Source organism: Triticum aestivum, chromosome 1A, assembly GCF_018294505.1.
Source record: "Triticum aestivum cultivar Chinese Spring chromosome 1A, IWGSC CS RefSeq v2.1, whole genome shotgun sequence".
Lineage (NCBI taxonomy): Eukaryota > Viridiplantae > Streptophyta > Magnoliopsida > Poales > Poaceae > Triticum > Triticum aestivum.
The window spans coordinates 44,923,484-44,950,119 of NC_057794.1; the positions used below are offsets into that span (position 1 = coordinate 44,923,484).

The 26,636-nt window shown below is 44.9% G+C and overlaps 3 protein-coding genes across 3 annotated transcripts in view; all 3 read left to right on the forward strand.

The window, feature by feature from the left end:
• The window catches only part of LOC123188892 (4'-phosphopantetheinyl transferase HetI), a 25,287-nt gene extending 19,042 nt beyond the window's left edge, over positions 1-6,245 (forward strand). The window contains exons 8-9 of the mRNA XM_044601169.1: positions 5,711-5,831; positions 5,914-6,245. Coding sequence (XP_044457104.1) covers positions 5,711-5,831; positions 5,914-6,020 — 228 coding nt within the window. The 3' untranslated portion in view covers positions 6,021-6,245. The remainder of the gene's footprint in view (positions 1-5,710; positions 5,832-5,913) is intronic.
• A 2,245-nt stretch (positions 6,246-8,490) lies between these two features.
• Positions 8,491-9,300, forward strand: LOC123088428 (uncharacterized). Its single transcript, XM_044510670.1, has 2 exons — positions 8,491-8,930; positions 9,095-9,300. The coding sequence occupies exons 1-2, from the start codon at positions 8,633-8,635 to the stop codon at positions 9,118-9,120; spliced, it is 324 nt and encodes a 107-aa protein (XP_044366605.1). The 5' UTR covers positions 8,491-8,632; the 3' UTR covers positions 9,121-9,300.
• A 14,645-nt stretch (positions 9,301-23,945) lies between these two features.
• LOC123088519 (uncharacterized) lies at positions 23,946-24,721 on the forward strand. The gene is made up of 2 exons (XM_044510747.1): positions 23,946-24,351; positions 24,516-24,721. Exons 1-2 carry the CDS (start codon positions 24,054-24,056, stop codon positions 24,539-24,541), a joined length of 324 nt encoding a protein of 107 aa, XP_044366682.1. The 5' UTR covers positions 23,946-24,053; the 3' UTR covers positions 24,542-24,721.
• The last annotated feature ends 1,915 nt before the right edge of the window (positions 24,722-26,636 follow it).

Below are 26,636 nucleotides of genomic sequence, written 5' to 3' on the forward strand. Positions count from 1 at the left end.
CGCGGGGCGACGGCGACGGGGAGCGGGCGACGACGGGCTCGATCGGGGCGGCGACGACGACGACGAACGGCCTGGGGGCGTCGGGGGCGAATGGGAGCGGTTGGCGAAATTTTCACAAGTGCTACCTTATATACCCAGAGCAATGGTCCCGGTTCGTGGCACGAACCGTGACCAATGTCCCCCTTTGGTCCCGGTTGGTGCCACGAACCGGGACCAAAGGCCAATTTTCAGCAGCCCAAAGGGCGGGAAGCGGCGGCCTTTGGTCCTGGTTGGTGGCACCCCTGTCTCGTCGTCCCCTTACAAAAACAAAATTGTTAATTGTCGTCGAATGTGTGGGCATGCGATTGCGATCGAGGGCGACACTTGTAGTTGCAAGTCTACTGTTGGACATGCAACTACCCTCTCCCCCTCTCCAACAAAAAATGCAAGGCTCGTTGCAGTCGGGAGCGAGACTTGCAGTTGAAATCGAGGGCGACACTTGCAATTTCATGTTGGGGAACGTAGTAATTTCAAAAAAATTCCTACGCACACACAAGATCATGGTGATGCATAGCAACGAGAGGGGAGAGTGTTGTCTACGTACCCTCGTAGACCGACAGCGTTATGACAACGCGGTTGACCTTTTGGACCTTTGGTCCCGGTTGGTGGGACGAACCGGGACCAATGGGCCTCGCTCCTGGCCCACCACCATTGGTCCCGGTTGGTGGCTTGAACCGGGACCAAAGGCTCCCTGGTCCCCAAAAGGTCCATCCAGACGAACCGGGACCAATGGCCCACGTGGCCCGACCGGCCCCCTGGGCTCACGAACCGGGACCAATGCCCACATTGGTCCTGGTTCTAGACTGAACCGGGACTAATGGGCTGACCCGGCCTGGACCAAAGCCCTGTTTTCTACTAGTGTATCTACTAGCAAATCTATCGAGGGCGTCGCATTGTCAAAGACGCACACGTTCCTGTGTTTCCAGATCATCCATGGAACTAGCAAGGCAATGGACCTGAGGGCCTTGCGATGCGTCGTCGGCGTGTGCTCGTTCGCGCGCAGCCATCATGCCATGACAGTGGGCTCCTAGTCCGGTGGCCAGGTCGGCATGCGTAGCCAAGGCAAGCTGGCATGCCATGTTTGGCGAGTGAAGGGGCAGGCCAGGAGCAGCTGCTGGAGTGTTTCAGTAGCTTGGTCACATAGAAGGCACCTGGGGTGATGCTGCAGCCCACGTCGAGCGAGCCTCTCAGCCGTCCAGCAGCGATCTTGATTCGCCAACTAGTGAAAGAATTTTACTCTTGGCGGCGCCCAGCTTTTCCAAATCAGCTTCTGGGACGTGCATCGCGTTGAACCATGGAAAGTGGCCACATAACATGACTGCGCCGAGTAGGTACCGTTGGCCATCCACCTCCGAAGCAGTCGGTCTGGTTCATTCGAGAGGTTGGTACGGTTCACGGTCTGCTAGATCATCAGGTATTGGCCTATCTCGTGGAGGCCAAGGGCTCCCTGGATATCACAAGCCCAGGAGTTCCCGGCCAGCCCTTCTGCTATCGTCCTTGATTTTTGTTGCCGCTTGGGGATGCACTGGTAGAGCAACGGGGCGAGCTCGCGGATGGACTTTCCGCTAAGCCAGTGGTCCTCCCAAAACAGGGCAGACATGCCGTTCCTAATAGCCAAGTTGATGCAACATCTTAAGCGATTGCCTGACAAGGATGAAGTTATCGTGGAGGCTGCGTCCGGTGATGAATGCGTTCTGGTTACGACTAACCAGGCTGTCCAGCTTTGGGGCAAGGCGCAGCGATAGTACTTTCGTGAAGATCTTGGCCACCAGGTGTATCAAGCATATCGGCCGGTAGTCACGTAGCTGGTGGGCGTTAGCACGTTTGGGCAATAGGGTCATGAGGGCTTGGTTAAGCTTGCTGAATCCGCGGCCTCAACTCGTACAGCTGCTGGCAACGTACCATACCTCCGCGGTGAAGGGCACATCGAGGCTCGCGAGGTTACCCGGATCAATAAGTTGCTCCAAGTCCATCGTGATGTCGCGATTGGCGGACGTGCCCAAGATTCTTTCAAAGTGCTCAAATGCCGTCTGCGCCATCTCGTCATGGTCGGTGAGCACATGCCCATCCACGGCCAGACTGAAAACCAGTTCTTTTGCCATCGAAAGGAGCATTGCCGGTGGAAGAAGCTAGTGTTGGCGTCGCCGTCCTTGAGCGTGGTGATGCGTGCACACTGTTGGGCGATGGTGCGGTCAAAGGGATGCGAGGCCAAGGTATGTAAACTTGAGTTGCTTCCGCAGCCAAGCTTCCGGTGGGGTGAGCACGCGAATCCCCTGTGCCTTGTCGAAGCGCGCAATGAGTTCACGGAAGATGGCCATTCTATCCTGGATGTTGCCTATCGACTTGGCACTCCAGCTGGTGAGGCTGTGGGCCGTGGCCTGCAGGCGTATCATGAGGCGATGGAAGGGGTCCGGGTCATGAACTGAGCCCCAAGCCGTGGCCACCATGTCGTGAAACCCATCAAGTCTCAGCCATAAGTCCTCGAAGTGGAAACGCCGGTGCGCCGTAGGCATGGGGGAGCAGTCTAGCAGAAGCGGGTTGTCGTCCGACACAATGGACGTGAGGCAAAGAAGATGGCACTCACCATGTGCCTCCTCCTAGTCCAAGGTGCAGAGCACGTGGTCCAAGTGCACCAAGGTGGGTGGGGATTGCTCGTTTGACCAAGTAAAACGGCGTCCCTTTAGGTATATTTCCTTCAACGTGAGGTCGTTAACAAGACGGCGAAATACATTGCATTAGTTGCATGATTTGTCGGATCACCAACAACCACACTAATTTTTTGCTAATGGAGGTTTCCATGGTGTTTCCACTCTTAATTCGAATATCTCAACTTACTATAGTGTCGACAATCATCCCTTAGCATTAACAATTTTTTGGGGTGAGAGTGTAGAATGTTTCGGGCCCTCGCATCGTCCTCCCGAGGGCGACTCAGGGGTGACTAGGGTTCCCAGTGCTGCTGTGCCCTTCTTCCATCTCCCTTGCCGCCACCAGAGGAGGACGTCGAGAAAGCTTGCGTGGATGCCAGTGAAGGTGGTGGTGAAGCTCGTGTTGCTCCGTTTCTCTAGCAAATGGCTGCAGATGCTGGGGCAGCGGCCCTCGATGGCGTGGCGGTGATGTCTTGGTGGCAGGCGGCGCCCACAGATGCTGGTGGCTGGATCCCTTGGTCGCTTGGGCGGCGAGGAGTCGGCGGGCGGTGGTCGATACGCAAGTCCTTCAGCTTGAGGCCCTAGAGCTGAAGGTACGGCCTCCTCCTCGCCAACCTTGGTGCTCGGCAACCTCCGTCGCCAGTACCCTCTTTGGTGTAGGTGTTGCGGGTCTGGGTCCGGGGGAAACCCTTGGCTGGCTGGTTGGGCCACGGCAATGGCGACGCCCAAGGGCACCACTTTCCTCCCTGGAGGCGTGGCTGAGGACTCTTCCTCCCACCCCTCGCCACTTTCCTGAGCGAAAGCTCAAAATCGGCTCTGGATTTGGCGGCGACAGCGACATGCCTGTCGTTTCTCCTTGGAGACGCCATCCGGGGAATGCTGGACTTGGATGAGTGGTGTTGTGGTGTGGAGGTGTCCGGGGGCTTTGAGTCTCTAGCGGCAGCGAGCGATGCTATTTTCTGCAGGTCCGGCGCCTTACCTTTGGTGGTGCTCTCAGCTCCGGTGTGCGTTGGTAATTGGTATGTTCATGTGGGTCGACATCCTCGTCCCTAGGTGGAGATGGTGGCAGTGTTAAGTATGTGATCCGAGTGCCCGGTCCCTCTTTGTGAAGGCTGACCATGTTTTCAATGTGTTCGTTGCCTCGTGTTTGATTGCTCCTAGTAGCTTTCCCTCCTTGCTTGTGTTTCGGAGGATGGCAGGGCTGCAGTCGGCGTGGTGTGCTTCATGCAAGTCGTTTGTTGTGAAGTCTCCGTGTGGTCGTGAAGCTGGCTCCTTGCCTAATTCTCGGGTGAGCGCCTCTTCTTGCCGACAGTGCGGCGTCTTTCGAGCCAGGACGAGAGGGTAGCGTCCCTCTCTTCCCGTGGCTACTGGCTGATCCACTGCTGCCTCTTCTGCTTAGTTGTTTTAGGTTCTTCAGTGTGGTGGCAGCGACAGTTGCAAGCTGTGCTTTCATTTTCTATCTTGTGCTTGCTGTGTGTATTGCGTTGTAAGCTGCTCTTTCAGCTCCTTGTACCGTTCTGCTGTTGTTTGATATTGGTTTTGTGTAATCCCTGGCCCGTTGATGGCGTGCTCTTCTTGAGCCTTCTTTCTAAAAGAACAAATGTTGAACCAAATTCAGCAGGAAGTTTGGTCTAACAGACAATTAGGGAGATGAGAAGATAAATAATAGAGGGTAATCATGCAGGGATATTCCTGTTGAAGTGAAAAACTTTTAAGTATAATAAAGTTCAATCCGTGATGACCGACAAGAAACCCTCCCACAAACAAAGGCTTGACTTTTAACAATGAGACGAAGTGTGTCAAATTCATTGTTCTTTCTAGGAGACTCCATGGAAACCTATAAGCCTGCAATCATAGCAACACCATCATTTGGGTCCCTAGTGTGTAGTAGAGGGCTCATTTATCCATCGTAAGCATTTATTTACCAATTTTTCATGTCACTGTTACTGAAGACTGCATAGACCAAATACCAGTTAAAAAAATATTATCTGCATGAATGATGCGCTGTTGATGAAAACATGGAAATTATATATACTGACAGTCATAATTCAGTCCCAAATTTTCAACATTTTTTACTTCACATATGACATATGTACCATTGATATAAACATACTTCCCATTTGACTGGTAAATCTGAAGACAATCACAGGTAAACCTAAAAGAAACTAAAGCAAATTAGAGGACAGACGTGAAGAGAAGAGGTACAATGCAGTATACCCACAACCGATTTTAGCAGTTGTTTCAGAATACATGCACTTACGAGAGTACTCACTACAGGAATGGTGTTGCATGTCCACACAATGTGAACATTGGGCTCAGGAAAACTAAGGAAAAGTTCACAATTATGACTTGGGATTTCATCTAAAATCAAAGGTCAAGAACACAACATTTGAATTAATTAAGCACATCCGCACTTTGAGTTCTGACACACCCATACGTCGTCAACAATCTCCTCTCTGCTGCAAAATACACATTAGAAAACCAAGCTTTTCTGATCTCAAGCCCTACAAGCAGCAGAGTTCATATACTCCATAGATTTTCTTGATCAGACATTAGGGATAAGGCATATTTGTTGTGGGTCCTTGTTATGAACTCAATAGGTCGGAGAATACAGCAGTGAATTTGGGGATTAATGGTTACTTGCGTGTTGAGTTCGGAAAGGATTGCTGGAGAATGGTCTCAAACAGTTTCAAGGAGGATGAACTACTGTGGTGGCCACTCGTAGACGCGTGCATAGGATGCGACGGTGAAGTTAGAGAGTCAACAGGTAAGGAAGGGAAGGGAAACAAAAGGAGGAGTCCATGTGGGAGAGAGCGAGGTTTACTTAATCAAACAGCTACATAGATAACTTGAAGGTAGACTGGATAGATGTTATTTCTCTGGGACAAATTCCCTAGGATTAACGCGAGTCCTCGAAAGGAGCATCTAGTTATTAACTCTAAGATAGTGGTGCCTTGTTACTGTGTTGCAACTTAGCAATAAATCAATTTTAATCAATCTGCCTTGACTCTTGCTGGATCTGTCAGACATCGAATACTTCCAGGCCTGGTTGTGACCATCTGTCTGAGAACTGGCTGTTTACACTAGCGGAGCTAAATAGTTCTCACTACATGTCAGTTTGTATAGAGGACAGCTCCAGAAGTCAAGGTCTGTATATATTTCCAGCTTGGGTAATAACTGTTTGCTTACCTTGTCCTTTCAGTTGCTTCATTGTTGCTGTATATGTCAGGTCCTGAAGACAGTCCAGCATCAGTAGGATTGAAAGTATGGAAGACCGTGCCATTTGTTGAAGATACACTCGTCTCTGGAACAGAAGCTGTAAAACTTATTGCCTGACTACTGAAACATTGTTGTGAAACACACTTGGTCCAGCACCAATAGGTTTTGGTCTCTGCCCACTGAAACGTCATTTTTCCTGTGTTGGCTCTCTTCTCTTGGTGGAAACATTGTTGGTCTGAGCTGCCATTCAATGGCTGGCATTACATTACCGTATGTATCTTCAGAGTTTGTTTGCACAACAATGGCTGGTATTTTTATCAAGGAAAGCACACTCTTAATCTATCTAGAATGTTATATGGGATGCAATGCACTTGAGGTGGTTCTCAGCCACAAATGACGGTCGACAGTCAAGGGGAATGTACTAGGCTTCCTGGAACAATTTAGCTCGTTCTTCAATCTCTAGGACGATGTGACCGCAATAACATCCTCTCCTGCAACAATTCAAGTTCTTTGCCACTGAGCAGTCGTCAACCCACCAAATCACGCATACCAGATCGCCCACACTGTCAAGCACTTTCACCCTATTCATGTTTCAAGTGATCAATCAGAGTAAAAGGTCATTCCAGTTTATGGGGTTCTCGCCGGTTCTGCAATAGTTTGGTCACGTACTCGTCAGCCACAGCCCATACGCACACTGACATTGTGCACTCCAGACGGGAATGCCTTACCCTTGAGGAATCCATGTGACCGTGTATCTTGCATCTCGTGTAACATGCATTCCTATGAACTACTTCCTCCGTATCGATGCATTAGTCATTTTACGAAAACCATATAGTCTCAAAACACTCAGGGGTGGTGCATTAACTCTCACCTTATTTCTTATTTCTTGACATGAATAAATGAATCAACCAATAAGAGATGTGGGGCGTGTATGTTTTTAATGAGTTGAGACTACCTACCACGGCATGCAGTGGTTAATTCATTGCATGCAATGGTTTTAATTAGCTAATGAACATTACACTCTCTTGTTTTCCCTTCGTTTTGGTCCTAATGCACAACGTAAGATGACTTAGACTACCCATAGTGGGGAGTAACTTTAGTAACATGCATATGTTACTAGTCTATGTTACTACCTGCATAACGAGGAGTAACATATGTATGGTGTCATGCAATACTCCATTTATTAGGTTATAGACTCATTTTGTTTTGGTATGTGTGATGTTACTCATAGTATGAATAACATACAATGTTACCATATGCCTCTTTTTCCTCATTAATTTCTTGCCACATCATCTATCATCTATTTTACCTAGTTATGTGTGATGTTATCATCTACTTTACTCTCACTATGGAGTACGGAAGGAGTGACATGATTTTGCCATGAGGAGTGAGTGCTTGGCAAGCCGCCACAAAAATACCCTGATCTTTGACGGCACTAGGACTCTCCAAAGAGATGTCCAGTTCTTCTCCAACTGTCTTGTTGGAGTTCGACGCTCTACCTTCCAGCCACACCTCCCATCTTCCCTTGGTGCAAGCGAGCATGATGAGAACACTTGTTTGCAAATAGTTTTACTTGTTTTAAGTACCACTTTATGTATTACCTTTAACAAATTTTCCACGGCAATGCGCAGGGATCATTTAATAGTATACAAACAGGTACCCCGATAGAAAAAAGATACGTGGGCTCAATCAGTAGTGGAGAGCGGCATGGAAGTAAGATGGGGCCAATTGATAAGCCAAAGTAATAGCACTGGCAAAATAATAAAAAAAATTGTCTCACATGGGCCAACAATTACAGATTTATTAGGCCTCGTAAGCGGGTTGCGCCGTCCCCTCAGAAGCTCCCCTCCTGAGTTCAACCTTATTTTTTCTGAGATACAGGTCCATTAATGTACATGTCCAGTGTCTTATACTAGTGTGATATATAGAATTCAATGCATATTTCCAAAGTGCGATGCAATATTGTAGCAATTTGCGGTTAATGTTGTAGCTTGTAGATGTGCAACTAATGTATACATTTATTTTTTGATGCAGTACCATATCTTAAAAAGTTAATATAATTAATCTAATGTTGTAGCCCGTAGATGTGCAATTAATGCACACATTCCTTTTTTGATGCAGTAATATATCTTCAAGATATATATAATTAATGTAATGTTGTACGCCCGTAGATGTGCAATTAATGTACACATTCATTTTTTTGATGCAATCCCATATCTTCAAGATATATATAATAATGTATTGTTGTAGCGTGTAGATATGCAACTAATGTACACATTCATTCTTTTCATGCAGTGCCATATCTTCGAGATATATCATATATACAACTAATGTGTGTAAAACGTGTCGATATGAAGTTAATGTACACATTTATTGTTTGATGCTATTTCATATCTTAAAGGTCTAGCCTGTAGATATAAAGTTAATGTACACATTCATTATTTGATACAATATCGTATCTTCAAGATATAGAACTAATGTATGATGTAGCCTCTAGATGTATAATTAATGTATACATTAATTGTCTGACATGGTGCTATATCTTCATGATATACAACTGGTGTATGCGTCTGTATCATCATCTCAAACAAGGCTATATATACCAAGACATAGCTAGCGAAGTCATGTATCCCACACATTCATAGAAGCCACACAAATCCTATATTGTACGATTCTAATATCAAAGGGATAGAGAAGGCTCTAGTGTAGGAGATATAAAAGCCATAGCCATGGCGAAACTCATGTGCTTATGTTTCATCATCCTCACTATTGCGGTAGCCGTGTCGGCTGACGAATGTGAGGGTGACCGACAGGCCATGATCAAGGAGTGTGCTAAGTATCAAAAATGGCCAGCAAACCCGAAGCTAAATCCGTCGGACAAATGCTGCGCCGTGTGGCAGAAGGCAAACATCCCATGCCTTTGTGCTGGTGTCACCAAGGAGAAAGAGAAGATATGGTGTATGGAGAAGGTTGCCTATGTTGCCAATTTCTGCAAGAAGCCATTCCCACACGGCTACAAGTGCGGAAGTAAGTGAAATATATTAAGGGAATCACGATGATCGGCATTTCATACATGCAGTTTTGATATTTATTATTCTTTGGAGTCACACAACTTTGATTTTAGTTATGCATTTTATATGTTTCTTGCGCTATTCTGATCATATGTTGGGTCAAATTGAATGGTCTTGCAGGTTACACATTTCCTCCTCTGGCGTAGTGATTCTAGTTTAGCCGCGGGAGGAGAAGCATTGGCTTTTACATTATATGTGTGTGGCCTCACAAGAGCTTCCCTTTCACATTTGTAATTCGTGATGTTTTACTCATAATAGTTTATGTTAATCACTCTGTATGAGAACGTTTGTGAAACTAATAAAGTCTTCTCCTCAAATTGTCTAAATTATGTTTGTTCATACACAATATTTTTGGTTCTATTTACGGCTCATTGCAGGTGAAGGGATCAAGGATATTAGAAGAAATTACTGTTGTTAAAGCAACAACTTTCATGTGCTTTTTATATCCAAAGTTAATGGGTTCATTTATGGCTGAGCTCAACCAATTTTTCATCTTAGTAACTCTTATTCCTCGACCCTGGCTGATGCAAAGCTCCAAATACAACTTACTTTGCTAAAAGTGAGGAGACTCATGGGGAAGGGGATGAGAAAGATAAATGGCATATTCAGTTAGTTGTATATATGATTTCACACACAAATCTGGTGTAGTTCGATTGTAACGGTTTACTTGGATTTTGCAATGCGTGCAACGTCTGCTTTGTACAATGTATACACTACTAGCTTTTTATCACACGAAGTATTTCAACTAGCAGCTAGGCTCCCTTAAGGTTCTTTTTAGCTTATTCTTCTTTAGCTTAATCTTAGATTTTCATTGGCTTGGGCTTGATGATTTCCACGTAGACACCGCGTGGGACTAGGTGGGATGCTCGGGTAGGACTTCTCTATGACATGTATATCACAAATTTGGGCAAGAAGGCTCTACTTTTCGTCTCTGTGACTAAGGGAACATTAATATAGAAACAGTTAGAACGTGCATAGATATACAAGAGGGAGGAGGAGAGTTAAGGACAAAAAAATAGTTAAAGGTGGACCAAAGGTATCACACCAGGCTACCAAAGTAGCCCTAATTACAGAAGATCAGAAACAGAAGGACCATAGTCTGTTGTCCTCGGCGCAGATGCACGACTTCTTTCTAATAGAAGACACACACAACATCATCAGCTATCAACGTAATCTGCAAAAGAAGTCTTCATTAGGATAGGCAATTGACAGAGCACACATATGCTTTCTCTAAAAGAGGGTCGAGCCCTTTTGGAAAATAACAACTAAAAGGGTCTATGATACATCACTTGTATACACACAGGTCTGCTAGGGAGAATAACCATTTTTGAATTTCAACCACGCGACTTGAGAAGCTCTAGTTTCTACTTGTAGCAGCCTGAGTTGATCAATCATCCAATTCTCATCGATGGCAATCATGTTAAGTTGATTTCCTTCACCACTCTCGCATTCAAAACAAAGAAATTGGAAAAGCCAACTTCTTTCTCACCACCTTTGTAATTCTTCAACACCATTACTTTGAGATGGTTCTCAAGGCATTTCACTGGATTTAGTAGTGGGTCAGACTGAGGATGCAAGTTCTTCATCTTTGCCTTCAAATACTCCTCTCATTGGGAAATGCCAGATACATGGTAAATAGGCAGTTGCTAACTAGACTAGAATATATAACCGAGAATCAAGAATTTATTTCAACATTTAAGGCAAACAAAAATGAGCACTTACAATGACATAGAACTTTTCCAAAAGGGGAAGCAACTCAGAAGATTGAGAACGACATCCAAATCAGGGCCAGAAAACTTGAGGGCCAAAATATTCCTGGTGCATATCGAGTGGCCTAAGATGGGCCAGATTGTTCCCTAAAAAATAAAACAATGGACATGAGAAACAATTATGCATGCATCTAGGATTGCTAGCTGAATGTGAGAGCCAATAAGGGTGTTGTTGATAGCTAGTTGGATGCGACCATTTTCCTAGAACTGGCTATTTACACTCACAGTGCTAAGTAGTTGTCACTACATGTCAATGTGCATAGAGGACGGCTCCAGAAGTCAATGTTTGTATTGCTATGCCAGCTTGGGGTAAATAGTATGTTTATCTTGTCTGTTCTTTTGTCCACTTCATTATTGTTGGTGTATATGTTGCAGGTCCCGAAGATGGTCCAATACCATTAGGATTGAAAGTATGGAAGAACATACCGTTGGTCGAAGATACACATGTGATGGTGCTAAACCCGGTAGATATCGGGTAGGGGTCCCAAGCTGGTGATCTTGGTACGATGGTAACATGACAAAGAATGGACACGGTATTTACTCAGGTTCGGGCTCTCTTAAAGAGGTAAAACCCTTTGTCTTGCTTTGTTGTATTGATTGTGGATGGGGTATAGAGTACATGTTGATCTACCTCGAGATCATATGTGTGAATGAACCTCTTTGTAGATCTAATGATCTAAGTTGTAATGATCTATTGACTATCCTGGCGTCGGTTTATATAATGTACCGGAGGCCTAGGATTTAGAAGAGTCCTCGTCCTGTGCGCCAAGTCTTGTGGAATATCCATTGTATATGTCATGGGCTGCCCGAAGAATCTTAGTAATTAATCGCCACGAGGGTCCTCGGCCCGGCCCTCCTGTCCGTGAGACGACATGGCGAGCACCCCCAACATGTTCCTTCTGGTCCATAAAAAACCTCCGTAAAGTTTTGTGGCATTTGGACTCCGTCTGATATTGATTTTTTGCGATGTAAAAAACATGGAAAAACAGGAACTGACACTTGGCACTATGTCAATAGTTTAGTACCAAAAAATGATATAAAATGACTATAAAATGATTATAAAACATCCAAAATTGATAATATAACAACATGGAACAATAAAAAATTATAGATACGTTGGAGACGTATCAGCATCCCCAAGCTTAACTCCTACTCGTCCTCGAGTAGGTAAGTGATAAAAATAGAATTTTTGATGTGGAGTGCTGTTTAACATGTCATATCATATTCTTTTCTTTATAGCATGGACATTTGGACTTTTTATGTGATTCAAAGCAATAGTCTAGTTTTGACATAATAATTTAGATACTCAAGCATATCAACAAGCAACCATGTCTTTCAAAATATCAACGCTAAAATAAGTTATCCCTAGCCCATCATGATCAAACTTTGATCCATTCATGAAACACACTCAAATATTAGCTACACCCAATACTTAAGTACGATCATATTGCCTCCTAGTTGGTGCTTTTTATAAGAGAAAATGGAGACTCAAATTCAAAAATAAAAATTGCATAAAGTAGAAGAAAGGCCCTTCGCAGAGGGAAGTAGGGATTTGTAGAGGTGCCAGAGCTCGAAGCGAAAAACTTAGAGATAAATACATTTTGGGAGGTGTATCCATCCCACCAACTAATAGTTCCCAATACTTTTCATGCATAGATATATCATAGGCGGTTCCCAAACAGAAAATAAAGATTATTCCTTTTTCCACCATAACTTTCACTTTCCATGGCTAACCGTATCCACGGATGCCCTCCATACCAACACTTTCCAAGGAATTTATTATTTGACAACATAAAGTAAATTCATTTTTGCATTTCGGGACTGGGCATCCCTAATACCTTTGCTTTACTCTCGTGTAATGACAAGTGAATAAACACTCATCTTGAGAATAACATATCTAGCATGGAAAATATTAGCCACCCCTCACCGCTCCGCGAGCGAAACAAACACACAAAAAAGAAGTTTATTTTGAAAATTAGAGATGACACATACAAATTTGCTTAGAACAACAAAAGAATACCACATATAGGTAGATATAGTGGACTCATGTGGCAAAACTGGGTTAAAGGTTTTTGGATGCACAAGTAGTGATCATACTTAGTGCAAAATGAAGGCTAGCAAAAGATTGGGAAGTGACCAACTAAGAAACAGATAATCTCATAAGCAAGCATTAAGCATAATCAACACCGAATAATGCACCACAAGTAGGATATAATTTTCATTGCATGATTATTGACTTTCGTGCATGCATAGGGAATCACAAACCTTAACACCAATATTCTTACTAGAGCACAATTGCTCATCAACATAACTCACATATCACATCATCATATCTCAAAACTATTACTAAGAATCAATTTTATTTTGTCCAATGATCTTCATGACATTTTTTTCTTTATCCTTCTTGGATATCTATCACTTTGGGACTAATTTTCATGTGTTTCTTTTCATAAGCTCAAACAAATATAAGTGAAGATCATGAGCATAATAAATTTTTCTTTCTCTCAAAATAATTTAAGTGAAGCAAGGGAGAATTTCTTCGAAAATACTAAGCACACCATGCTCAAAAAGATATAAGTGAAGCACTAGAGCAAGTCCTAGCTCATAAAAAAATTTAAGTGAAGTATAGAAAGCAATTCTAACAAGTCATGACATAATTTTGGCTCTCTCTAATAGGTGTGTCCAGTAAGGATTGATGACTTAAAACACAAAATAAAACAAGCAAAGACTCATATCATACAGGACGCTCCAAGCAAAAAACATATCATGTGACGAATAAAAATATAGTTTCAAGTAAAATACCGATGATTGTTGGAAGAAAGCGGGGATGCCACTCGGGGGCATCCCCAAGCTTAGTTGGTTGCTCATTTTTGGATAATAGCTTGGGATGCCGGGGCATCCCTCAGCTTAGGCTCTTCCATCCTTCCTTCATCCATCGTAAGATAACCCTAAACTTGAAAACTTAAATCACACAAAACTCAACAAAACCTTCGTGAGATCCGTTAGTATAAGAATAATAAACCACTACTATAAGTGTTGTATCAAACCAATTCATATTTTGTTTTTGTATTATATCTACTATATTCCAACTTTTTTATGGAAAAAACTCATCAAAGAAAACCATAGAGCCATCAGAATAAGCACACAACACAAAGAAACCAGAATATGTCAAAAGAGAACAATCTGTAGCAATCTGACTATTTCGAATACTTCTGTAACTCCAAAAATTCTAAAAAATTAGGAAGACCTGAGAAATATGTATATTGATCTACTTCAAGTGGAACAGGTATTTTATCGCTCTTTGGTAAAATATAAAAATTAATCTTGTGAGCGTAAAAGTTTCTATTTTTTCAGCAAGATCAAACAACTATCATCCAAGAAGATCCTAAAGGCTTTACTTGCACAAACACTAATTAAAACACAAAAAATACAATCATAATAGTAGCATAATTATGCTAACACACAAAACCAGAAAGCAAAAAGCAAAAATATATTTTATTCATTTGGTTGCCTCCCAACAAGCGCTATAGTTTTACGTCCATAGCTAGGCATAAAGCAATGATCTAAGTTTTGTCATCTTTGGTTCGAGATCCATAAGATGCCCTCATGATTGATTCATAAGGTGGCTTAATTCTAATTCTAGGAAAGTGTTCCTGTGACGCCCCGAGACCGACGCTTCAGAAGACTTCCATATTTTGGTGATCGCCGTGTGTTTCATTTGTGCTTGCTCTTTTATCTTTGCATTGCATCATGTCATCATGCCATCATGTCATTAATCTTTGCAACTCAAATAAATAAAATGTATGGATTTTCAGTCCATTTAAACCGAGGGAATTCACATGGTGATTCTCTTTATAACATATCCTCCCAATATTAGGGAGCTATATTAAATATTCCATTTTCGGAATCACCCATAAACACACTTGCAAATAATCACATGCCTTTTCCCGCTTCAAGTTTGGTCCCCAAACTTTGAACATATTTTCTTTCATCGCTTTCCTGATCTCCACAAAAAATCCGAATATTTTTGGACACTCTGAAATCCTACACTCCATTCATACTACTTTGGTGCAAGTTAAATAATTTTGGATTTAAGTTCCCTGATTTTTGCCGGAACCATTTTTGTTGGGTTGGAAATATTCCATTTAGCCCTACAGAATATGTCCCACCATCTAATTCTTGTTCATGGTCTTTTCTCTTAATTATTTTGACCTCTCTCTCTCTATTTTTTTCTTCATCTAAAGGGAATAAGGGAGAGAGGAAGAGACCAGCCAAACCTCTTGGGCCTCCTATAGCCGGCGGCCACTAGGCCAAGGCCCAGTCGAACCTCCCTTGCCTAACCCTAGCCCGTAGCCCCGCACTCTGCTCGTTCCCCTCCTCTCGATCTCTCCATCTCGTCCCCCACACCGCCGCCACTCACACACACACACAGACACACACACACACACACACACACGCATCGGGCCAGGGAGAGGAGCTCCCTGCACCTGATCCCCTCGCCGCCTCCACCGCGAGACCCCCACGTCCGACCTCCTCCTTGCCGCCCTTGGTGCCGCGCCACCGGACCTTACCATCGCCCTCATCGTCGACCATCACTGCCCCTGCAGCCTCCCCTCCTCTGCGTCGTTGCCTCCCATGGTGCCGCGCCCGGCCTCCCGCGCCACCACCATCTCCAGTCGCATGCATCGTCACCTTCCCCTCGTCGGCCTCCTCTGCATCGCCCGGCCTCCCTTCGTCTGCTCCCTTCGCACCTCCGGCCGCCCCTTCGCGCGCCCTATGCCACAGCCGCCCGACGCCTCTGCTTGTCCCGCTCCTCATGGCCGGCGTAGAGCTTCCAGCCTCCGACAGCAGCAGCTACAAGTCCGGCAGTCCTAGCAGCGTCATGGCCTTGCCTCCTCCATCAGCTACTCCACCCTCGGCCATCCCCATGACCACCATCTGCGCCACCTATGCCTGCTGTCGCCGCCACCCTCGCTAGCTCCGCGTCCGTGCCTCTGCTGCTGGTCCTTGCTGTCGAGAGACTCGTCGACGGCCTCCTCCTTGCCTCTGCACGCCGGCACCTGTTGTTGCTGGACGCAAGTTTGCCCATGATGTATATGCCAAGACCCCGAGATCGACTTCACGAACTGGAAGTACCCCTTTGAGTTCGTCAAGGCCCTCATGTACCACTACAGCCGGTGTGTTTTTTGTCAAGTCCAACTACGACATAAACGACTACACAATGACTCCGAAGAACATGGAAACGCCAAGTTCCCCTCCGAACATGAACGACTACACCCAGGGATGGGACTAGTACCCCGACAACGTGTACCACTACGCCCAATTTCCATTACCGAAGACCGCGAGTACAACTACGTCCACAGCGCGTCGTGTATGACTACCGTCGCTTGGGTGCAACGAAACACCAAGTACCACGACGACAATCGACATGTACCCCTACACCGCACCGAAACACCGAGTACCTCGTCGTGACCCCGAACATCTACGGAAACTTGTGCGACTATGAACATGAACAACTACCATCGTCGTGGATCCGACAAGTTTGCAAGTACAACTACTTCCTCTGCGACCCGTGAGAACAACTACTTTCACCACCGTCGCGAGAACAACTACTTCCCTCGACGTACCCGAAACGCTCCGAGAATGCACCCTTGGAAGGTATAACCGCCGGAACGATGCCCATGAACGAATGCATGTGTTGTATGAGATGCATGTTTAGATGTTGTATTCGCCCGTGAACGTTAGTTGTTCCTCCTCGTTGCCATGCCGTCCACCCGTAGGAACCTGGTTACTGGGATCACCCCCACCATCTTTTGCACGCTCCCGCCACACTACCTTTTGCATCGGTATCTCCGTGAGCTACCGGAACCGATATGTTGCCGTGGTATCATTTTCGGATTCATTGCAGTGGCACCCCTTTTCGTTTCCGCCACAATGACAAATGCTTCATAATATGCTCATGTCAACATTCTCATAAAATTGCATAAACTTGCATATGTCATCCGCATCATGATAACAACATCAAGAATGTTTAAAATTGGTGTTTGCATTAAATTGCTAATGCACATGAGGATTTATCGGAATTGTTGTTTGATGTTTCTGGCCTCATTTAAAATGCCTAACTGTGTATTCTACTCATGTTTCACCTCTTGCCATGTTAACAACATTTAATATTGTTGAGTTCATAACCGAGGTCGAACTAAATAAGTCATGTGGTGTTTCGTCAATATGCAACTCGTTGCATATTGAGCTCCACTTAATTTGTAGTATTGTTTGTTGCACTTTGCCATGCCATGCCTTGTTAAACCAGACATGCATCATACTTGGTTGTGCATTATGCCATGTTTATGTGATGGTTGTTTACTATATTGTTTGCTTCTTTCCGGGTTGCTTCTCTCGTTAGCTTTGGTTCCGTTCCGGAGTTGTGAGGATTCGTTCAACTACGTACGTTTGTCTTCTTCATGGACTCGTTCTTCTTCCTTGCGGGATCTCAGGCAAGATGACCATACCCTCGAAATCACTTCTATCTTTGCTTGCTAGTTGCTCGCTCTATTGCTATGCCGCGATACCTACCACTTGTTATATCATGCCTCCCATATTGCCATGTCAAACCTCTAACCCACCTTTCCTAGCAAACCGTTGTTTGGCTATGTTACCGCCTTTGCTCAGCCCCTCTTATAACGTTGCTAGTTGCAGGTGAAGATGAAGATTGTTCCAGGTTTGTACATGGATATTGTTGGGATATCATTATTATATCTTTTTTTACTTTAATGCACCAATATACTTGGTAAAAGGTGGAAGGCTCGGCCTTATGCTTGGTGTTTTGTTCCACTCTTGCCGCCCTAGTTTCCGTCATACCGGTGTTTTGTTCCTTGATTTTGCGTCCCTTATGCGGTTAGGTGTTATGGGAACCTCTTAACAGTTTGCTTTGAATAAAACTCCTCCAGCAAGGTCGAACCTTGGTTTTACCATTTGCCTCACCACCACCTATACTTTTCCCTTGGGAGTTGCGCTCCCGAGGGTCATCTTACTTTACCCCTCGGGCCAGTGCTTCTCTAAGTGTTGGTCCGAACCAGAGCACCGTGCGGGACCATCCCTTGGCAACTTGGGTTATGTTGGTACGTATACGCTTAGCTTATCCGGTGTTGCCCTGAGAATGAGATATGTGCAGCTCCTATCGGGATGTCGGCACATCGGGCAGTCTTGCTGGTCTTGTTTTACCATTGTAGAAATGTCTTGTAACTGAGATTCCGAGACTGATCGGGTCTTCTCGGGAGAAGGAATATCCTTCTTTGACCGTGAGAGCTTGTGATGGGCTAAGTTGGGACACCCCTATAGGGTTTGAAGTTTCGAAAGCCGTGCCCGCAGTTATGGGCAGATGAGAATTTATTAATATTCGATTGTAGAGAACTTGACACTTGACTTAATTAAAATGCATCAACCGCGTGTGTAGCCGTGATGGTCTCTTCTCGGCGGAGTCTGAGAAATGAACACGGTTCTTGTGTTATGCTTGAACGTAAGTAGTTTCAGGATCACTTCTTGATCACTTCTAACTTCTCGATCGTTGCATTGCTTCTCTTCTCGCTCTTATTTGCGTAACTTAGCCACCATATATGCTTAGTGCTTGCTGCAGCTCCACCTCACTACCCTTTCCTACCCATAAACTTAAATAGTCTTAATCTCGCGGGTGTGAAATTGCTGAGTCCTCGTGACTCACAGATACTTCCAAACAGTTGCAGGTGCCGATGATACCAGTGCAGATGACGCAACTGAGCTCAAGTGGGAGCTCGAAGATCTTTTTGTTACTATGTTTCTTTTCCGGATGATCAGTAGTGGAGCCCATTTGGTGCGATTGGGGATCTAGCATTTGTGGTTGTCTTTCTTATTTTGGGTTCCGTTGTCGGACCTTGTTTGCATTCTGGATGATGTATGATCTATTTATGTATTGTGTGAAGTGGCGATTGTAAGCCGACCTGTGCGCAGGAGGCGAAGGTGAAGTTAGGAGTAAGCAGGTAAGGAGAGGAAGAGAAACAAAAGGAGTCCATGTGGGAGAGGGTGAGGTTTACTTAATCAAATGGCTACATAGATAGCTTGAAGGTAGACCAGACAGATGTTATTCCGACAAATTCTCTAGGATTAACGCGAGTCCTCGAAAGGAGCCTCTAGTTAGTACTCCTTCCGTTCCAAAATAGATGACTCAACTTTGTATAAAGTTAGTACAAAGTTGAGTCATTTATTTTGGAACCGAGGGAGTAACTCTTAAGATAGTGGTGCTTTATTACTGTGTTGCAACTTAGCAATAAATCAATTTTAATCAATCTGCCTTGACTCTTGCTGGATCTGTCAGCCATCGAATACTTCCAGGCCTGGTTGTGACCATCTATCTGAGAAGTGGCTGTTTACACTAGCGGAGCTAAATAGTTCTCACTACATGTCAGATTGTATAGAGGACAACTCCAGAAGTCAAGGTCTATATATATTTCCAGTTTGGGTAATAATTGTTTGCTTACCTTGTCCTTTCAGTTGCTTCATTGTTGCTGTATATGTCAGGTCCTGAAGACAGTCCAGCATCAGTAGGATTGAAAGTATGGAAGACCGTGCCATTTGTTGAAGATACACTCGTCTCTGGAACAGAAGCTGTAGAACTTGTTGCCTGACTACTGAAACATTGTTGTGAAACACACTTGGTCCAGCACCAATAGGTTTTGGTCTCTGCCCACTGAAACGTCATTTTTCCTGTGTTGGCTCTTTTCTCTTGGTGGAAACATTGTTGGTCTGAGCTGCCATTCAATGGCTGGCATTACATTACCATATGTATCTTCAGAGTTTGTTTGCACAACAATGGCTGGTATTTTTATCAAGGAAAGCACACTCTTAATCTATCTAGAATGTTATATGGGATGCAATGCACTTGAGGTGGTTCTCAGCCACAAATGACGGTCGACAGTCAAGGGGAATGTACTAGGCTTCCTAGAACAATTTAGCTCGTTCTTCAATCTCTAGGATGATGTGACCGCAATAACATCCTCTCCTGCAACGATTCAAGTTCTTTGCCACTGAGCAGTCGTCAACCCACCAAATCACGCATACCAGATCGCCCACACTGTCAAGCACTTTCACCCTATTCTTCATGTTTCAAGTGATCAATCAGAGTAAAAGGTCATTCCAGTTTATGGGGTTCTCGCCGGTTCTGCAATAGTTTGGTCACGTACTCGTCAGCCACAGCCCATAGACACACTGACATTGTGCACTCCAGACGGGAATGCCTTACCCTTGAGGAATCCATGTGACCGTGTATCTTGCATCTCGTGTAACATGCATTCCTATGAACTACTTCCTCCGTATCGATGCATTAATCATTTTACGAAAACCATATAGTCTCAAAACACTCTGGGGTGGTGCATTAACTCTCACCTTATTTCTTATTTCTTGACATGAATAAATGAATCAACCAATAAGAGATGTGGGGCGTGTATGTTTTTAATGAGTTGAGACTACCTACCACGGCATGCAGTGGTTAATTCATTGCATGCAATGGTATTAATTAGCTAATGAACATTACGCTCTCTTGTTTTCCCTTCGTTTTGGTCCTGATGCACAACGTAAGATGACTTAGACTACCCATAGTGGGGAGTAACTTTAGTAACATGCATATGTTACTAGTCTATGTTACTACCTGCATAACGAGGAGTAACATATGTATGGTGTCATGCAATACTCCATTTATTAGGTTATAGACTCATCTTGTTTTGGTATGTGTGATGTTACTCATAGTATGAATAACATACAATGTTACCATATGCCTCTTTTTCCTTATTAATTTCTTGCCACATCATCTATCATCTATTTTACCTAGTTATGTGTGATGTTATCATCTACTTTACTCTCACTATGGAGTACGGAGAGAGTGGCATGATTCTGCCGTGAGAAGTGAGTGCTTGGCAAGCCGCGACAAAAATACCCTGATCTTTACCGGCACTTGGACTCTTCAAAGAGATGCCCAGTTCTTCTCCAACTGTCTTGTTGGAGTTCGACGCTCTACCTTCCAGCCACGCCTCCCATCTTCCCTTGGTGCAAGCGAGCATGATGAGAACACTTGTTTGCAAATAGTTTTACTTGTTTTAAGTACCACTTTATGTATTACCTTTAACAAATTTTCCACGGCAATGCGCAGGGATCATCTAATAGTATACAAATAGGTACCCCGATAGAAAAAAGATACGTGGGCTCAATCAGTAGCGGAGAGCGGCATGGAAGTAAGATGGGGCCAATTGATAAGCCAAATTAATAGCACTGGCAAAATAATAAAAATTGTCTCACATGGGCCAACAATTACAGATTTATTAGGCCTCGTAAGCGGGTTGCGCCTTCCCCTCAGAAGCTCCCCTCCTGAGTTCAACCTTATTTTTTCTGAGATACAGGTCCATTAATGTACATGTCTAGTGTCTTATACTAGTGTGATTTATAGAATTCAATGCATATTTCCAAAGTGCGATGCAATATTGTAGCAATTTGCCGTTAATGTTGTAGCTTGTAGATGTGCAACTAATGTATACATTTATTTTTTGATGCAGTACCATATCTTAAAAAGTTAATATAATTAATCTAATGTTGTAGCCCGTAGATGTGCAATTAATGTACACATTCCTTTTTTGATGCAGTAATATATCTTCAAGATATATATAATTAATGTAATGTTATACGCCCGTAGATGTGCAACTAATGTACACATTCATTTTTTTGATGCAATACCATATCTTCAAGATATATATAATAATGTATTGTTGTAGCGTGTAGATATGCAACTAATGTACACATTCATTCTTTTCATGCAGTGCCATATCTTCGAGATATATCATATATACAACTAATGTGTGTAAAACATGTCGATATGAAGTTAATGTACACATTTATTGTTTGATGCTATTTCATATCTTAAAGGTCTAGCCTGTAGATATAAAGTTAATGTACACATTCATTATTTGATACAATATCGTATCTTCAAGATATAGAACTAATGTATGATGTAGCCTCTGTTGAAACCGCTCTCTCACACTGATAGATGGAGATAGAAGAAGAAGGAGCACACAATACAATGGAGTTTCACCCGGCTTCACATCCCCGTTAGTCTTCCGAGAGCCCCAAAAACTCTCCCCTCAACAAATACACTCGTGGTCATGGCTTTGTAGTGGCACAGCAACGCAGCGCCCACGTTTCCTTGTGCGCATGTACGCACGCCGCCTAGCTAGCTACCCTACATGCAATCCATCAGCCCGGCCATGCGCACTACATGCGCGCTACGCGCACGACGCGACCATCTCCACCGGTCACCACTAACAATCAGCTAACTAACTCACACGCAACAAGCAAACTTGGCCGGCACACTTGCCAATGCCCTGCTCTACGTGCCAGACTCGAGTGTATACACGCTACACACACATACGCCACGCTTCTGCGTCCCGTACGTCCCGCCCGTCCCGCATGTCACCGACACGCCCGACAAGCCCGACGAGCCCGACGGCACCAGTGTGCCCCGCCCGTCCCGCGCGCACCCGACGCGCCCGACGAGCCCGATCACACACGCCGTGGCTTATTCCAACACACACCACTTAAGCCACGGCCTAGAGGAGTCCGTCATCGTCGACGTTGGCGCCGGCCAAGAGTGCATGCTCCGCCGCCGGTCCTTTCCGCAGCTGCGGGCACTCGCGCCGGAAGTGACCGTGCTCCCCGCACTTGTAGCAGCGCCTGCGTCTGTTGCCGCCGCTCCCCGACGCCACGATGCACCCGTCGTCGTCGTCCCGAGCACCGCCGTGTCGACGCTCCCATGCTGCCCACTGCGCAGCCGTCATGAGCAGCTGCTCACCTCCGTGCTCGCCGCCATCTTGTCCACGGCGCCGAACCCGCTCGTCGAACGCACGCAGCCGCCCGAGCGCTTTGTCGAACGCAATCATCGTCACATCGTGGAACTGCTCGATGCCGGCGACGACGGGGAAGAGGCGATCCGGCACCATATCCAGCAACTTCTTGACAAGTGCCGCGTCGCCCAGCGTCTCCCCGAGGTTGGCATACCTCGCCGCCATCGCCGCGAGCCTCCCGCCGTACACGTCGAGCTCCTCGCCGTCCGCCATCTTCATCCGGTCGAATTCGCCACGCAGCGTCCCCAGCCTCGCCGCGCGGACCCGATCAGCGCCGACGAACCTCACCTTCAGGGAGTCCCATACCTCCCTGGCGGTGAGCTTCGTAGACACCTTCAGCAGCACATCCTCCGGCAATGCCCCGAGAAGCAACGCGCGCGCCATCTTGTCCTTCCGCGCGTTCACCGCCGTGTCGCCCGGCGCCACCGCCTCCCACACGGTGTGGACGTCGAGGATCGCCTGCGCCTTGATGGCCCAGACCATGTAGTTGTCCGCGATCAGCAAAGGCATCGCCATAGTCGCCGATCCGCCCGCGCCGCCGCCGTGTGGGACGAGTGCCATGGTCGACGGTGATCGCCCGAACTAAAGCTCTGTATATCAATTGTTGAAACCGCTCTCTCACACTGATGGATGGAGACAGAAGAAGAAGGAGCACACAGTACAATGGAGTTTCACCCGGCTTCACAGCCCCATTACTTTTCCCAGAGCACCAAAAACTCTCCTCAGCAAATACACTCGTGGTCATGGCTTTGTAGTGGCACAACAACGCAGCGCCCACGTTTCCTTGTGCGCACGTACGCACGCCGCCTAGCTAGCTACCCTGCATGCAATCCATCAGCCCGGCCATGCGCACTACATGCGCGCTACACGCACGACGTGGCCACATCCACCGGTCACTGCTAACAATCAGCTAACTAACTCACACGCATCAAGCAAACTTGGCTGGCACACTTGCCAACGCCCTGCTCTACGTGCCAGACTCGAGTGTATACACGCTACACACACATACGCCACGCTTCTGCATCCCGCACGTCCCGCACGTCCCGCACGTCACCGACTCGCCCGACAAGCCCGACGAGCCCGACGGCACTAGTGTGTATCGCCCGTCCCGCGCGCACCCGACGAGCCCGATCACACAAGCTATGCCTTATTCCAACACCTAGATGTATAATTAATGTATACATTAATTGTCTGACACGGTGCTATATCTTCATGACATACAACTGGTGTATGCATCTGTATCATCATCTCAAAGAAGGCTATATATACCAAGACATAGCTAGCGAAGTCATGTATCCCACACATTCACAGAAGCCACACAAATCCTATATTGTACGATTCTAATATCAAAGGAATAGAGAAGGCTCTAGTGTAGGAGATACAAAAGCCATAGCCATGGCGAAACTCATGTGCTTATGTTTCATCATCCTCGCTATTGCGGTAGCCGTGTCGGCTGACGAATGTGAGGGTGACCGACAGGCCATGATCAAGGAGTGTGCTAAGTATCAAAAATGGCCAGCAAACCCGAAGCTAGATCCGTCGGACGCATGCTACGCCGTGTGGCAGAAGGCAAACATCCCATGCCTTTGTGCTGGTGTCACCAAGGAGAAAGAGAAGATATGGAGTATGGAGAAGGTTGCCTACGTTGCCAATTTCTGCAAGAAGCCATTCCCACATGGCTACAAGTGCGGAAGTAAGTGAAATATATTAAGGGAATTATGATGATCGGCATTTCATACATGCAATTTTGATATTTATTATTCTTTGGAGTCACACGACTTTGATTTTAGTTATGCATTTTATATGCTTCTTGCGCTATTCTGATCATATGTTGGGTCAAATTGAATGGTCTTGCAGGTTACACATTTCCTCCTCTGGCATAGTGATTCTAGTTTAGCCGCGGGAGGAGAAGCATTGGCTTTTACATTATAGGTGTGTGGCCTCACAAGAGCTTCCCTTTCACATTTGTAATTCGTGATGTTTTACTCATAATAGTTTATGTTAATCACTCTGTATGAGAACGTTTGTGAAACTAATAAAGTCTTCTCCTCAAATTGTCTAAATTATGTTTGTTCATACACAATATTTTTGGTTCTATTTACGGCTCATTGCAGGTGAAGGGATCAAGGATATTAGAAGAAATTACTGTAGTTAAAGCAACAACTTTCATGTGCTTTTTATGTCCAAAGTTAATGGGTTCATTTATGGCTGAGCTCAACCAATTTTTCATCTTAGTAACTCTTATTCCTGGACCCTGGCTGATGCAAAGCTCCAAATATAACTTACTTTGCTAAAAGTGAGGAGACTCATGGGGAAGGGGATGAGAAAGATAAATGGCATATTCAGTTAGTTGTACGTATGATTTCGCACACAAATCTGGTGTAGTTCGATTGTCACGGTTTACTTGGATTTTGCAATGCGTGCAACGTCTGCTTTGTACAATGTATACACTACCAACTTTTTATCACACGAAGTATTTCAACTAGCAGCTAGGCTCCCTTAAGGTTCTTTTTAGCTTATTCTTCTTTAGCTTAATCTTAGATTTTCATTGGCTTGGGCTTGATGATTTCCACGTAGACACCGCGTGAGACTAGGTGGGATGCTCGGGTAGGACTTTTCTATGACATGTATATCACAAATTTGGGCAAGAAGGCTCTACTTTTCGTCTCTGTGACTAAGGGAACATTAATATAGAAACAGTTAGAACGTGCATAGATATACAAGAGGGAGGAGGAGAGTTCAGGACAAAAAATAGTTAAAGGTGGACCAAAGGTATCACAACAGGGTACCAAAGTAGCCCTAATTATAGAAGATGAGAAACAGAAGGACCATAGTCTGTTGTCCTCGGCGCAGATGCGCGACTTCTTTCTAATAGAAGACACACACAACATCATCAGCTATCAACGTAATCTGCCAAAGAAGCCTTCATTAGGATAGGCAATTGATAGAGCACACATATGCTTTCTTTGAAAGAGGGTCGACCCCTTTTGGAAAATAACAACTAAAAGGGTCTATGATACATCACTTGTATACACATAGGTCTACTAGGGAGAATAACCATTTTTGAATTTCAACCGTGCGACTTGAGAAGCTCTAGTTTCTACTTGTAGTAGCCTGAGTTGATCAATCATCCAATTCTCATTGATGGCAATCATGTTAAGTTGATTTCCTTCACCACTCTCGCATTCAAAACAAAGAAATTGGAAAAGCCAACTTCTTTCTCACCACCTTTGTAATTCTTCAACACCATTACTTTGAGATGGTTCTCAAGGCATTTCACTGGATTTAGTAGTGGGTCAGACTGAGGATGCAAGTTCTTCATCTTTGCCTTCAAATACTCCTCTCATTGGGAAATGCCAGATACATGTTAAATAGGCAGTTGCTAACTAGACTAGAATATATAAACGAGAATCAAGAATTTATTTCAACATTTAAGGCAAACAAAGATGAACACTTACAATGACATAGAACTTTTCCAAGAAGGGGAAGCAACTAAGAAGATTGAGAATGACATCCAAATCAGGGCCAGAAAACTTGAGGGCCAAAATATTCCTGGTGCATATCGAGTGGCCTAAGATGGGCCAGACTGTTCCCTAAAAAATAAAACAATGGACATGAGAAACAATTATGCATGCATCTAGGATTGCTAGCTGAATGTGAGAGCCAATAAGGGTGTTGTTGATAGCTAGTTGGATGCGACCATTTTCCTAGAACTGGCTATTTACACTCATAGTGCTAAGTAGTTGTCACTACATGTCAATGTGCATAGAGGACGGCTCCAGAAGTCAGTGTTTGTATTGCTATGCCAGCTTGGGGTAAATAGTATGTTTATCTTGTCTGTTCTTTTGTCCACTTCATTATTGTTGGTGTATATGTTGCAGGTCCCGAAGATGGTCCAATACCATTAGGATTGAAAGTATGGAAGACCATACCGTTGGTCGAAGATACACATGTGATGGTGCTAAACCCGGTAGATAT